This window comes from Chlorocebus sabaeus, chromosome 1 (genome assembly GCF_047675955.1).
Source record: "Chlorocebus sabaeus isolate Y175 chromosome 1, mChlSab1.0.hap1, whole genome shotgun sequence".
Taxonomy (NCBI): Eukaryota; Metazoa; Chordata; class Mammalia; order Primates; family Cercopithecidae; genus Chlorocebus; species Chlorocebus sabaeus.
The window spans coordinates 56,141,473-56,156,297 of record NC_132904.1 but is presented as its reverse complement, the minus strand read 5'-3'; the positions used below and the strand labels follow the sequence as shown (position 1 = coordinate 56,156,297).

At 52.8% G+C, this 14,825-nt stretch overlaps 1 protein-coding gene and 1 long non-coding RNA gene across 11 annotated transcripts in view; one reads left to right on the top strand and one right to left on the bottom strand.

Moving 5' to 3' along the window:
* DENND2B (DENN domain containing 2B) overlaps positions 1–14,825 on the bottom strand; it is a 176,686-nt gene that overhangs the window by 14,385 nt on the left and 147,476 nt on the right. For all 10 annotated transcript variants that reach the window (XM_037999747.2, XM_008007520.3, XM_037999750.2 and 7 more), the window contains 8 exons: positions 9,756–9,907; positions 7,684–7,899; positions 6,690–6,786; positions 6,235–6,279; positions 4,759–4,943; positions 3,336–3,445; positions 3,054–3,123; positions 47–124 (listed from right to left, as the gene is read on the bottom strand). In XM_037999747.2, the coding sequence (XP_037855675.2) occupies positions 47–124; positions 3,054–3,123; positions 3,336–3,445; positions 4,759–4,943; positions 6,235–6,279; positions 6,690–6,786; positions 7,684–7,899; positions 9,756–9,907 (953 nt within the window). The remainder of the gene's footprint in view (positions 1–46; positions 125–3,053; positions 3,124–3,335; positions 3,446–4,758; positions 4,944–6,234; positions 6,280–6,689; positions 6,787–7,683; positions 7,900–9,755; positions 9,908–14,825) is intronic.
* On the top strand, positions 10,157–11,610 carry LOC119624499 (uncharacterized). The gene is made up of 2 exons (XR_005240676.2): positions 10,157–10,308; positions 11,156–11,610. It is a non-coding gene; the product is annotated as an uncharacterized lncRNA (long non-coding RNA).

The window sequence follows — 14,825 nt, the reverse complement described above, 5'->3', positions numbered from 1 at the left end:
GCTGTCAGCTGGGGGAGGGGGAGGGAAGCCTGCCAGAGCTTCTTACCTTGGAAAACAAGCCGAAGCAGCCAAGGCGGCTGATGACACAGTACACCTCTGGCAACCGGGGCCCTTTCCCACTTGGCTGGGCCAGGACAAGGAGGAGGAGGAGAGAGACAGACACAGAGAATGCATGATTACCATTTCTGGCTCCTTTTCCTTGGGAACTGAGGAGTAAGGACTGCGCTTCTAGTGGAGGAAGACTCTAAGCCTCCTCTAAACCTCTCTGCAACCAGGGCCCTGAAGGAAAAGCCACCACTCTCAGGACAGGCCTCAGCTCTGCAGGGTCTCCCAGCACCAGGTACCAGGCTCCTGCCAGGCTCCACACAGGCTCTGCCCTTCCTCCCAGGAGGATGCTGATGGGCTGGCAAAGGGCAAAGCAGTTTGGCAGAGGCTACAGGGTGATCGGTGGATTCATATCCCTGAGGCTGGGACCCCAGCAGATGGGAAGGACTAGGGTACATCCTTAGGAGCAAGCCATTGTAGCTTTTTAGCCCCATAGGGCATATTCGGCATAACATTCTTTTTTTGGTTCTTTTCCCCCTTTCTTGATCCACCTCCACTGTAAGAGAGCAAACTGAAAACAAGAGATGGGAGCTATGATTTATTGAACATTTGCTATACCTGACTTGGAACTCTACAAGAGATTTGTGAGACGGGGATTATTATCCCCTTCATAGATGAGGCAACTGAGTTCAAAAAGATTAAGCCATTGCCTAAGACCACCTATCTAGAAGCTGTGGAGCCAGGAGTTTGCTTTGGCCCTGTTTGGCTGTCTTACCCCTAAAGCCTGCTGCTTTCTGACAGGAAGGAAAGGAAACAAAGACAATTGGTAGAGGTTTGCTATGGAGTAAAGGAGCACAAAGAAGAACAGGACTTAAAAGGTGGGCATGGCTGGGCGTGGTGGTTCACGCCTGTAATTCCAGCACTTTGGGAGGCCGAGGCAGGTGGATCACCTGAGATTGGGAGTTCGAGACCAGCCTGACCAACATGGAGAAATCCCATCTCCACTAAAAATACAAAATTAGCCGAGCGTGGTGGCATATCCCTGTAATCCCAGCTACTTAGGAGGCTAAAGCAGGAGAATTGCTTGATCCCGGGAGGTGGAGGTTGCGGTGAGCTGAGATCACGCCATTGTACTTCCAGCCTGGGCAACAAGAGTGAAACTCCGTCTCAAAAAAAAAAAAAAAAATGGTGGGTAGCTGAAGGGGAGACATGCACTGAGAGCTCCCAGGCCCAGAGACCCCATGCAGGCTTCAGTGCCTTCTCCAGCAGGGCTCAGAGGCCTGGAGGGCCTGGCAAGTCCGAGTCGGGAGGGAGCAGAGCAGCAGGTGCTGGCCCCTCATGCAGGCTGCTAAGCAAATGCAGATGGGGCTATTTCAGTCTCCAAACCTGCTGGCCACACGTCACAGATCTAGAGAAGGCAGAATCTGTTTTTGTCCATATTAGGCCTGAAACTTACTCCTGTCTCTTTCCCTCTCCCCCGCCTCCCCTAAAGCCCCAAGTGATTAAATCAAGTATGTGGGATTTGGGTTAGAATCATTGTGTCCAATCTGCAGGAATGCCGAGCTAGTGCCAGCCCCCTTGGCAGGGACCCAGCCCAGGCCCTCTCTGAGCACGCCAGGACAAACACGCTCTTCCCTGGGGGCAGCAGCCCCACTGCAAAGGAGCAGCTCTGCTGCATCTATGTTCCAGCAAAGGCAGCCTTCGCAACACTCCTTCCAAGCCCAGGAGGCCCAGGCGGCCAGAAGCTTGCTGGCCTCTGCCTGGCTGACCACCTGGCATTGCTCGTGTGCATATGCCCTTCACCCCTCCCTGGGCACTCTACCTCCCAACACCCCCTCTCCCCATCCATCCTCTGCGGGTGATCCAAGAGTACCCGATTGGTGACAAACGACTTCCCTTCTGGTTCTGTGTGACCTTGGGCAAGTCATTCTACCTCTGAGTTTTGACTTCCCAATCTATGGATCAGGGATAATAATGGGCTATGGTGATCATTTTTTAAAAAAGACATACTTGAAGCATCTAGCTTGGAATGTGACAGGTTCTAAGCAATGTCTATTCCCTTGGCCTTTCTCTCCTGTGTTGAAAGTCCAATCTCCTGTAACAGGCCATCTAAAGTTCCTTGAGAGAAGATCCATGTTAAACTCATCTTTATATGCCTTTAGCACATGCCTGACTCTCAATAGGTCAGGGCTTCTGATAAGGGATGATAAGTGTTTCTGAATGAATGAATGACTGGCCCCAAATCCTTCCTTCAGGGCTCCTGCCCCTTCATCTACTCCTAGACTGGTATCTGGGGAGGCTTTCTCTTGCTAAGGCCTGGAAACCCCAAAACATTGTCAACAACCCAGTGCTCCAAGCGAGGAGTGCAGCAGGGGCCAGGCTCTGGGCCTCTACCCTAATCTATTTCCCAGGACTAATGGGAATGGAGATGGTGAAGGACTTCTCTTTACAAAATGGCTAACATTTTCAAAACCCAATCCCTTTCCCCTAGATTCAAGGTATCTCTCTCAGATTCCCAGAGAAGATATGTCACTGTCCCTTCCCAATCTCCAGCCCTACCACACCACAGACAGGCCTCCTCCCCACTACAGCCTGGCCAGGTTGGAGGTGAGGAAGGTTGTCCCTCACCTAATCTGATGCATATATACATACTGCTGGGGGTGATTCGATCCTGCAACCAGAGACCAGCAATCAGAGCCCACGATCCCAAGGGAAATGAAGAAAAAGTAGAGAAAAACTAAAAAGACACAAAAACCCACTCCCTCCCCTTATTCCAGATAATCTCCGATCCTAAGGCCCCCTCAGAAGCACCATTCTGAGCCCTGCTCTCCCAGGGTGGCCTCACCTGTGAAAATGTGTGTGTTGGCAGGGGGTTGGGGGTGGCCTCAGGGAGCAGAACATAGGATTTCATACAAGCTAAAGTTGCAGAAGGGCACACACACACACAAACACACACACCCTGACCTAGCCCCTGCCTGCCAGCCCGAGGACCAAATGGCCTCACTCACCAGTAAGCGCCTGCAGTAGCCAAAGCGTCTGCTGCCGTCTTCCCCAGTCAGCATGAAAGAAAAGGTCTCACTGGAACAAAGAGAGGTCTGGCGTCAGGGAGGTGTGAGAGGACCTAGGAAACAGCCCCCAAGAATAGGGACCGTCATCTTCAGGATTGGGTGAAGGGCCAGGTTGCTGTAGGAGAGGAGGATGAGACTAGAGCAGGCCCCACTCAGGTGCCCACTGCTATGGGGGTAAAGAAGGCTATGCCCCTTCCTCCCTCTGGTCAGGCCAGGCCTCACCTGCTATACTCTGACACAGGGAGCCAGTCCTTGGCATCAGGGAAGCAAAACTGGGGAATGGCTTTGAGCCTTTCCTCTGCCTCTCGCATCTGCTTGGTGGGTCGGTCCAGCTGCAGGGAAGAAGGAACCAGGAGATGACATGGAACCTGAGGGCGGGTGATGGTGGCTGAGAAACCCCTCCTCCCGAGGACCCTAGATGCCACTGACCAGTGGGCATGATCTCAGCAACCGTTGTCCCACTCCGAATTCTTACAGAGCCCTGAGTCATCATTCATTCATTCAATAAATGCCAGCAGAGTGCTTTCTGTATGGCATCTGACACAGTGCTGTGCGCCAGGGCTCTTGGCTCTCGACGGAAAACAAAGGGGACAAGGTCCCCGACCCTGCACATTCTGGTCAGCATAGTGAGCTGGTCAACCACAACATCTCAGAGTGGGGCTTAAAAAAAAAATAAGCAGGGTGGCCGGGCGTGGTGGTTCATGCCTGTTATCCCAGCACTTTGGGAGGTCGAGACGGGCGGATCACCTGAGGTTGGGAGTTCGAGACCAGCCTGACCAACATGGAGAAACCCCATCGCTACTAAAAATACAAAATTAGCCAGGAGTGGTGGCGCATGCCTGTAATCCCAGCTACTTGGGAGGCTGAGGCAGGAGAATCGCTTGAACCCAGGAGGCAGAGGCTGCAGTGAGCCGAGATCGCGCCATTGCACTCCAGCCTGCGCAACAAGAGTGAAACTCTGTCTCAAATAAATAAATAAATAATAAGCAGGGTGATGTAACAGAGCAAGCTGGGTAGGGGTGGGGCTCCATGCAGGCGTCTGGACAGACCTCCTGAAAGAGGTCCTACTTGAGCAGAGCCTGAGAAATGAGAAGGAGCCAGCAGCCATGTGAAGAGCTGGAGAAAGCACATTCCTGGCAGAGGCAATGGCAGTGAGAGAGGGGTTGAGTGTGAGAGGAAGAAGAGGGAGGCCAGGCTGGCTGGCGACAAGCAGGGAAGGCAGAGTGAGAGACAGGCTAGTGGGAGAAGTGTGGAGTGACAGCTAGTGGGTGCAGAGTTTCTCTTTGGGGTGATAAAAATGTTCTAAAATTGATAAGTGGTGATTGCACAATTCTGTGAATACACCCGAACACTGAACTGTATACATTAAGTGGGTGAACTGTATGGTATTCAATCGTTTTGGATTTTATTCTAAGCACACTGAGAGGTTCTCTCTCAGCCCTCATCCTTTGAACAAGCACTGGCCCAAACCCACCCCCGCTGCAGCCCTGTCTTCCCTCCTGGCCGAGAGGAGGCAGGTTCAGGGCTGTGGCAGCTCGGTGAGGAGGTATGACGAACAAGATCTCTCTCCTTCCCCAAATAGGCCTGGCGGATAGAGGATGGAAGAGGGGAAATATGGGCAAGGTTGGGAGAGAGAGGGCCTCACCTTGGGAAACTGGTAGGAGACTTCGGGGAGGTAGGTGTTTCGCGATGGCTTCTTCTTGAGGGACACCACCACAAAGTACTCGAAAAGCTCCCGCTCCTGCCACTCCAGCAGCTCCAGCTCCAGCGTGCGATAGCTGGGCGCGCGCTTCAGCATCGACTGGATGTGGACCAGGCGCTGTGTGTGGGCTGGAGGCAGGTTGCACATCAGGGAATGGACCCTCACAGGCCTCATGTTAGCTCTTCTACTCCTAGCTCAGGGCTCCATCGCTGTGGAGCACTTTTAAGGGCATAAGCCTAGTCTGATACCATCCCCAGCTTGCAGTGCGGGAGGACTGGCAGGCACGAGGTGCTGACCCCTGCACAAAGACTCTGCCCTGACACAGGAGGCTGCGGGCCTGGTCCTCCTGGAGCGTCTGGAGACTGAGCTGGGGCAGGAGGACTGCCGAGGCCACGCAAACCCAGGGATGCATCTTGGCACCCACTCTGTCCCTGTACCAAAAGGACCAGAATACATGAACATCCACAAAGGCTTCATCCCTGGGCCCCTAGCAGTACTTGAGCCTTGTCCGTGCTCCTACATCCAAAGTCTACTTGCCATTTGCCTGGGGATGAGAGGATAATCATCCAGGAAGGCCTAGGCAGGGTTTCCCAGTAGAGAAAGCACAAAGATTTATCCAAGGACCCTGGAATGTGAAGGTTCCAGAACCTTTTCAGGCTCCTCTCCGGGGAGAGGGGAGATGGGGGGGCGGGGCTGCAGGGCCTCCAGAGAAACAGTTTCTTCGGTCTAAGGCGCATTTCTTGCCAGAAGAGGTCCTTGTAATCTTCTGTACCCATCTCTTACCCTCCAGATCTACAACCTTTTTTTTTTTTGAAACGGAGTCTTGCTCTGTCTCCTAGGATAGAGTGCAGTGGCCTGATCTCAGTCAGCTCACTGCAACCTCCGCCTCCCAGGTTCAAGTGATTCTCCTGCCTCAGCCTCCCGAGTAGCTGGGATTACACATGCCCACCACCGTGCCTGGCTAATTTTTGTATTTTTTTTTTAAGTAAAGATGGGGTTTCACCATCTTAGCCAGGCTGGTCTCGAACTCCTGACCTCGTGATCTGCCCGCCTTGGCCTCCCAAAGTGCTGGGATTACAGGCGTGAGCCACCGCGCCCAGCTGAGATCTACAACATTTACCAGGCAAATCTAGCACCCAATTCCCATGGACAATGGCTTGGGACAGTTTGGGCAGGGCTCCACCCTTACATTTGGCAAAGAGAGACATCTGGATTTAACCTTACAGGGCTGAGCTCACATGTCTATAAGGACAGACTTCCCTGTGGCTCCTGCTGTGTTGTTCTGGTATCTGGCCTGTCTGTCGCCTCTCCACATCAGGCCAGTTAGGGACACTGGAGCCACACATGCATCGACAGAGAAGGCTGATTCCCTGCAGCCCTGCTGGGAGAGCTTCTGTGCTCATGGGAGCTGTGTCTCACCTTTGAACCTGTCATCAGAGTCGCTCTCGCTCTCACTGTTTTCATCTGGAAAAGGAACAGCAGAGTACATACTTGCTGGACCCCACAGCCAATGTTTTCTGCTCCCCTACCACCCCAGTTTTCTCACAGGGGATGGTCTCTACCTTCTCTGGGCCCATGGTCAGGCATCCTGCCTCCAGGAGGCCAAGATTTGAAATGGGAAACAGACTGCAATGCTCAGTGAGTCTGGCCTTTCCTTTTGCAGAAGCCGATTCCCACACCCACCTCCCTACTAAGGCCCTCACAGCCCAAAGTCTGAAGGAACCCATCCCAGACCTTTCTTCCCTCTCTGCTCCTCCCTCCTATGTGGCCATTTCCTGGCAGGGCTCTACCCTCCACAGGCAAATTGATGCCTCTCCCATTCCTAATGCCCAAGGGCCCCAGACACCTGAACCAGCTCCGGCACCAAAGCCTACCTCTCAGTGATGCTGTTTCAATGCTGGACATAGACAACTTTTTTAATCTCTTCTTTCCTCTCTTGGCATTGTAAATGGAGTTAATTCTTTGGACAAGCTGGGTGAGAAAAGCAGGGTGGGTGAGGTAACCTTAACACCAGCTGCCCCACTTCCAAGAAGGCTGAGTAGGAGCTCATCCCTGCCCTTAACGGTACAAGATTTCTGCATTGCACCCGCTGGGTCCAGGACTGGTCTAACTGCAGAACTGACCCCAAGTGGTGACTCACCAGCCATGCCTGGTAGCTCTCCATACACCTAGTCCCCCAGGAGTGGTCTCCTGCCCCAACACAAGGACACTAAACTTAGCTCCCCAGAGGAAGGAACTGTGATCAAACTAGACAGGATGGTAGCTCCTGGGTCCCAAGAGTCATTGAACCAACTGAGACAAAGAGCTTCTGAGATGCAATAACAGGAACAAGGATTCTAGCCTTTCCCCTCTGGGCCATAACCTGGGGCCCCGACAGGAAGAATCTAAATTCCCAATATACCCAAGCATTGTTTGCAGGCTAAAAATACCATCTGGCTAAATCCTGCTGCTTTGGGCTGGGGATTTGGGTCTGGCTGCCTATGTGTGAAAATCATTGCTGAAAACCCTTCAATGCTGTGAGTTATAGGAAGAACCCTTGTTTGAGTCCTAGGTCCTTGAAAGCCTGGAAATGCTTATGTGTGCAGATACCCCAAAATTCATACACCACACTTACTAATGGACAGCCTTGGCTAGCCTTTCCTTCCTCTAACATCTGAGCACCAAGATTCAGTTAACGCATCTTTATTGATAAGAAAGGATAATTAATCAGATGAAAAAAAGGCTAGTGTACAGACCCAGAATTTATTCAAAGGGAATCGAGGAAGCAGTCCACATTAGGGAAGGAAGGAAGCTAGGAAGGAGAAAGAAAGGCTGGCTGCCTGCCCGCCCACCTGCCCAGCCCCAGTGGGCTGCCTCTGGGGAGGGTACCTTGGGAATGCGGCGGGCCCGGCGGCTAGACAGCAGCTCGCTGGTGGTGCTGAGGCTGTCTTCGTTGAGGCTGGAGGGTGAGGATGGCAGGCTCAGCTGAGCCAGCAGCAGCATGTCGTCATGGCTGTGCCTCTTGGGTAATCGTGGCAGCCGGTGGCTCTTCCTTTCTGACCAGTTCCCACTGCGCAGGGACTGGCTGTTGGGTTTCAGGGAAAGCTGGCATGGGGGAGAGGACATGTGAGAGGGGCTCGCCACAGAGGCCTTGGCTGGTGCCTCTCAGCTGGGATGGGGACACAGAGGCCAAGGGCTGGTATCCCTGGCTCCCCACAATCTTGCCCTGGAATTTCCATATCTCTCTTAAGACTTTAACTACTAATCAGCCAGGTCAGGGCTAGATTAGATACTTGCCTTCCCTAAAGGAAGCTTCACTACTGCCAGCAAAAAATGAAAGCAGAGGCTAAAAACACCTGTGCTCTTATCTGAATGGAACAAAAAGGCAAAGTGGGAATTTTGGGGGCTCCTCCTGAGCTTTGGGACAAGGATTACTGGGTCTGGGTAATGCAGCCAGTCTTCCAGACCTCTGCCCCTTAGCCAATCCTAAAAGGTTTCAGACAGTAGAGGCCATAACCTAATGGCCAGCCTGCTGGGCTGGGAGATCCTGCAGCCTGGCCCTCCTAACTGCTCCCATGGAGAACACAGGGGCTCTGGGATCTGATCACCAAAGCTGGGCCAGGCAGGCCTCACACTGAATTGGCTCCCACATTCACAAGGCCCTGACTGCCCTCTTCCCAGCCCTGATCTACTCTCTGCCTCTCGCCATGTGCGCTGACCTCTCAGCCAAGGGCACCATCCTTGTTGTGGACCCTGTGGGGAGGCAAGTATCCCACAGACACCCAACCACTGTCTGGTTCTGGAATTGCCTCTCCTCACTCTTCAGCAAATCCTCCTTCCTCCACAGCCCCCAATTTCCTGTTCTCACCCAATCAATCTGGCAATGCAAACTCAGAGGAAGCCTGTTTGAACAGAGCCCTAATTAGAGGGTAAATCTCTCTTTTTTTTTCCTTTTGAGACGGAGTCTCACTCTGTCACCCAGGCAGGAGTGCAGTGGCGTGATCTTGGCTTACTGCAACCTCTGCCTCCCGGGTTCAAGCAATTCTCCTGCCTCAGCCTCCCAAGCAACTGGAACTACAGGCATGCGCCACCATGCCCGGCTAATGTTTGTATTTTTAGTAGAGATGGAGTTTCACTGGCCAGGCTGGTCTCGAACTCCTGACCTCAGATGATCCGCCCACCTCGGCCTCCCAAAGTGCTGGGATTATATGCGTGAGCCACCACTCCCAGCTATGGGGTAAATCTTTTATAAAAACAAACACCTTATTCCAAAGTCAGAAGAAATCATTTTTATATTATCTGGCCAATGCTATACAGATCCTTCCATTTGCAAAGATAATTAGAGTTACCTGGGGAGGTCAGAGAAGCCTTTCCACCTGCCTCTTGTCATCCTGGACAAGGACAGAAGGAGCTGAAGTCCAAGAGCTTCCTTTGGCTTTTCACCTTTCCTCTCGTTCTGCCTTCTCCCCATCCATTCCTTAAAGATTCATGTTTACTCTCTCTCATAGGAGTGGCTCCAGGTGTCACAGACATCTGTCTGGCTCTCCCAATGTGGTTTGGGGGCCTACAAATGGCCCCCTAATGCCAGTACTGAGATGACTTCTGGCAAAGTTGCAGAATGCCAAGACTCCCACTAGGCCCTGTCTTCCTGTTTCCCACAGGGTGATAAATAATCAGACAGGAGACTGCAAGGGCTCCTGGCTGAGTTTTGCAACTCAGAGCTTGTGTAGGAAGGGAAAGAAGATAGGACAGGATGCCCCTCAGAGCAGGTGCCAGTTGTCCACAGGGGTTTCGATATGGTGGATGTCCCTGAGTGCAGAGCCCTTTGCTGAGGAGACCTCCTTTATCAAGTACTAGTGAGGGTAAAAGCCTGAATGGAAGCTCGGCCCAAGCCTTGGAAGGGCAGGCCCCTACTGTGGCCCTCACGCGAACGCTACAGGCCCATGTCGGGGCTGAGTTACCTGTGTGGGTGGGCTGTTGTACTTCCTGTCCTGAGGACTCCACATCCTGTGCAAAGAGTCCAAGGAGTTCTCAGACAGTTGCTGGGATTTTCGTCCTGCTCTTCGGTTCTTTAAGTCCACATCCTCATATGGATTCTCCTTGGGCAGATCTCCTGCAGAGGAGGAAGAGTTAGAGAAGGGGGAGAAGGGAAGAAGGAAACACACGAACTCGCACACACACAAATAAACAAGCAGAATTCCTGTGAACCAAAGAGAATGGCTTCTGCCTGGCCCCTCAGCTCATGAGTCATGCAGCTGCCCGTCTGCAGTGGGGAGGCTACAAACAGATCCTGGCTCCAAGTCCAGCAGCAGAGCCCACCCCCCCGCCCCCTGCCGCCCCCCCCCCCCACCCCCAGCCCAGCTCAGCCTGGCCTCTGCTTTATAAATTCAGGGATTGCACAAGACTGGCTCAGCCACCCCTGCCTGTGCCCAGCCAGAGGACAAAGCCAGCACCAAGAGTCTTTCCTTGGCTCCTTTCCCTCTGCTGCAAACACCCCAAAGAACACAGTTCAAGGTAGGAAGGGTTTTCAGGTCACATGGCTGTCCCTTCACCCAAGGCTCAGGGGATCTCCCTGGGGACCTACTTTGGAGGGTGGGCATGGAGGAACTCACAGAACTGTCGAGAGCAGAGCTTCACCAGGCCCCCCTTCTCACCTACAGTGCCATTCAACAAGTCTCTTAGGGCAGGGTTTTGTGTTGTTCACTGAGGCAACCTTGGAAGGGAACAGTGATTAGCAAGGAGGAAGTGTTCGGTAATGCTCTGTTCAATGACTCTCCTACTGTAGTGTGTCTATTCCCTCTACCGCTGATCTCAGCAAAAAGAGAACCATCAACACTCCCCTTTTGGAATAAACTCTCCTGCTGTGACACAGGGGAGGTGTGAAAGGCTTGGAAGGAGTCTGGGCCAAAGGATGGGGGTAAGGGGAGTTCTTGCTTCTCAGGACTAGTTCTAAAAACTCTGGCAGCGGGCACTGTATTGGCATTACCAGAAAATCTCAGAGAAGTCCAAAACACAATCCCTGCCCTTCAAGATGTTGAGTGGCACTCCTTTCCACAAGCTGTATCTCCTGCCCCGACCCCTACAACATACACCTTTTCTAAAATACAGTAACAACATGGGCCGGGTCGGTCCTAGCTTGATCCTGGTGGCAGAATCCGTGGGGAACTCAGAACACAGCCCTCTCTGTGTACCCCTTTCCCCATCTTGATCCTGGTGGCAGAATCCCTGGGGAACTCAGAACACAGCCCTCTCTGTACCCCTTTCCCCATCTTCCTGCTGCAGAGCGGGACTCACTCCAGCACCTCTGCTCAGCAGCAGGATTGAGCCTGGGTGACCACTGAGTCCCACACTTGTCCTACAGATGTCTGAATGTGCCTTACGCCCCAGAGGAACTCAGACCCCACTCCTCAGGAAGCAGGCAGAAGGAGCTGGAGGACGAGAAACAAAGGCTGCCGAGAGTGAAGCTTTCCTAGAGAGGGCACAGAAGAAGAGCCAACCCCTATATGCTTGCAGATCCCTCCATTCCAAAGTGGAGCTCCCTCCACATTGAGGCATCAACTTAGGCAGAATCACAACGAATTTAGGAAATGCTCTTTCAGAGTCAGGGGGCAGGTGTGAAGAAGGGATTTCAGTGACAGCTAAATAGACTGCAGTAGGAGTAATATAAATCTCTGTAAATTTATGAGTCAAAGATGGGTCACTGGGATTTGGGAATGGATTAAGTGATTCCCAACTCCAAGCAGAGTCCCCAGCAATGGAGCAGACCTTTTCCTGTAACACAGTCATGCTATTAAAATGACTTGTCTCCATTCCAGAGCCCTGACTAAGCGGGGTTGGCCCAGCAGCCCTGTCGCAAGAAGCCAAATAGCAAACCTGGCACCCCCTGCATGTTTTCTCCAGCCTACCCCACCGTGGAGCACTTAGGGAGGCGTTGGGGATGGATTCTCTACTTCTTGGTCCTTCCGCAACATATGTCCTGCAGGAGTGAGGGGGTGGGGGGACTAAGAAGGGAGAATGCCAGAACACAGTCTTCCTGATCCCCTAAAACAGGACCAGAGCATCACTGTCCACATCAGGGCAGGGAGAACACTGATGCTAAGCTCATCAAATCCTTGGGCTGCATGATCAGCCAGGGCCTTTATTATCATCCCCAACCTATAGGAAGCGTTGTCCCAATCCCAGGGGTTTCTCCAAGCCACTGACATTTGGGGTTGAGTAATTCTTGTTATGGTAGACTGTCCTGTCCATTTTTAGGATGTTTAGTGGCAACCTTGGCTTCTATCCACCAGGAGACATTAGCATCTCCTTAGCTATAACAGCGCAAAATGTCTCCAGACACTGCCAGATGCTCTCTGGAGGGGGACAGAGGGAAGAAAGGAGGGAGAGAGAGGGAGGGAGGCAGGAAGGGAGGGAGGGAAGAGTGAAGCTTTCCCCCTACTGAGAACCACTGCTTTAGATAGAGCTTTCTAAACTTCCAATGGCTTCTGAGTGTGTGACATGAGTCCCAAGACTAGCCCTCTTTTTTTCCATCCTTTCTTCCTTCACCTCACTCCCTCCTTCCTTCCTTCTTTTCACTACAGTAAGAGCTTTGAATATTGATACAAAATTCAAAGCTCCAAGAAAAAGGTGTAGGATACTGAGGCCCAGGGAAGTAATAGATGTACAAGGCTGGTGCACATCACTGACAACCCAGGGGAAAACAGCCAGCAACAGCAGGTTCTCAAGATAGGTCCTGTCTCTGGAAACTCGATTTCAGGAAGACCTGCTCCTGCCCAGCCCCTTGTGCCAGCCTCTCTTCTCCAGCAATGTTTAACATCCTCTCTGATATAACAAAGCCACTAATCAGTTCTCCAGCAAATAGACGGCTGGCCCCAGCCCACACGCTGCCTCCCCAGCCTCAGCTTGGTCCCTTCACCACCCTAACTCATCTGCCACTCCCAGCTTCCTGGACCATTCCTGACTGCCCTGGAGGAGCTGTCTCAAATAGATTGTCCCAGTCATCTCTCTAGGTGGACAGAGGGCCAGGGCATGGAGACGCACAGAGACAAGTGGACCCTGAGTCCTGGACCACTAAACTGAACCAGCTGAGAGCAAATAAATATCAAAGCAATGGCTCAGAGCTGGAGGAGATGGTGGGCTGGGAAATGGTGTGCAGAACGTCCTACAGAGGACAGAGCTAAAGGAGCTAGGGCTGAATGGGAGATTCAGCAGGGGCATGAATGGGAGACAGGGAGCCTGGCAGATTGCAAATTTCTACCTGCATTCCTGCCCACACAGCTTTCTTGGGACAGTCCACACAACCCCTGGAGAGGGATGAAGAGGTGGACCCTCTTCCCTGAAGGCCTGGCCCTCAGCAGCCCCAGCTCATCAAGCCCAGCTGGAGAAGCCAGAGGTCTCAACCTTTCCCAGCTTGGATGACGAAATAAGGGACAAAGGCATCACCAAGAATTTCTGCTTTGCACTCTTCTAAAAGGGGTTTGTCAGAGCCCAAAAGTGTCACACTAATCCTCTTAAAGGAAGAATCCAGCCCCTCTGGGCCCTGCTCCCACTCCTCCTCACAACCCTTCACTCCTCCCCATAACTCCTTTGGTCTTAACCACACATACAACACTCCCCCACCCCAACCTAACCGGTAAAACCAGTTAGGAAAGGGGTGTGTGTATGCGCATAGGCACTGAGAATTTCTCCAAACACAGTCCTAAGCTTCCTGGACCACACCCCTCACTAGGGTCCTGGGTCTGCAGCTTCCCTCCCCAACTTCCTGTGGTTCCAACCAGCTGTTTCTCCTGGTTCTCAGCCTTTTTCCCTCTCTCACACAGGACAGAAAGGGCCAGGCTAAGAGCCCAACTCCCCAGCAACAGATCAGATTGGGGCCTCTAAGGGGCCGCTGTTGCCCACCCTCCAAGACTTGACACCATTTCTCGACAGCCCCGGCACCTTCCCTGGGCTGCACCTCTTGGCTGTTTTGTTTCCCACTGCAACCTCCATCCCAGTGGGTGTCCTCTGCTCCTTACTGTTTCCAAGCCTGGGGGCAAATAAGGGAAGCAACCAGAGACAGTGGAGGCTCAAAAGGCTTTTGCAGTCCAGGCTGACTGGCCCGGTCCCCAGCTTACATCCCACTGAAGTTCTTGGAAATGCTCCCTCAGCCCAGGCTAGCTGATGGGAGTGGGAATCTGCAGGAATGCAGCTCAGGCGCCGAGGCCACTCCACATAACTCCTTAACAAGCTGCTTCCTTGGGTGCATTTTAAGTGTCAGGCTCAGAATGCAAACATAAGGCCTTGTAGAATAGCAGCATCTTCCAGGGGCAGATGTCAGATGGGACAGGCGAGAAATAGCAGCCCCAGGAAGCAGCAAGGCAGTAACTTTCTTTCCGAACTCCTTTTCTGCAAGTTAGCAGGGTAAACCTCGGTATTTTGGGAGTACCCCACCCCAGCTCCTCAGGAATCATGCCTAGCGTAGGCAGGAGTCCAGCAAACCCCCCACAACCCCCATTGGAGTCCACTGCTCACAGAGAGACAAGTTTGTCTTGGGGCCAACTGGCCCTCCACCTCTGACAGACAGGACTCCAGTCCAATCACCAGGACCCAAGATGGAGATGAGCACTAGGCTCTCTGCCTCCCAACAGCTCCATCCCTGCATGCCTGCAGGAGCCTGATCCAGCAGGGTCAGAGTCATCCTTCACCCCACAGAGCACAGGCTGGGCCCAGACCAGACAGATGGCTCCCAGGAAGTCCAAGCCACTGATCAGTCCGAGGCAAGATGGGAAACTGCCATTCTGAGTTCAGCAATAAGACACTCCCTGAAGCCTTGTGGGGAGCTCCAAACTCTCGGGCTTGTCCCCAGGGAATGAAAAAGAAACCCACCAGAATCTAACAGAAAGGGACTCTTTTCCTCTGTGTTTCCCTCTGGCCTCCCTAGTCAGGTCCCAGAAATTCAGACTGGGCTGCTGTGGGGACATAAAAAACGAAAACATGCACAAGGCACTGTCCTAACTGCAGACTCCGGAAACCACCCCCACCACCCCACGAGG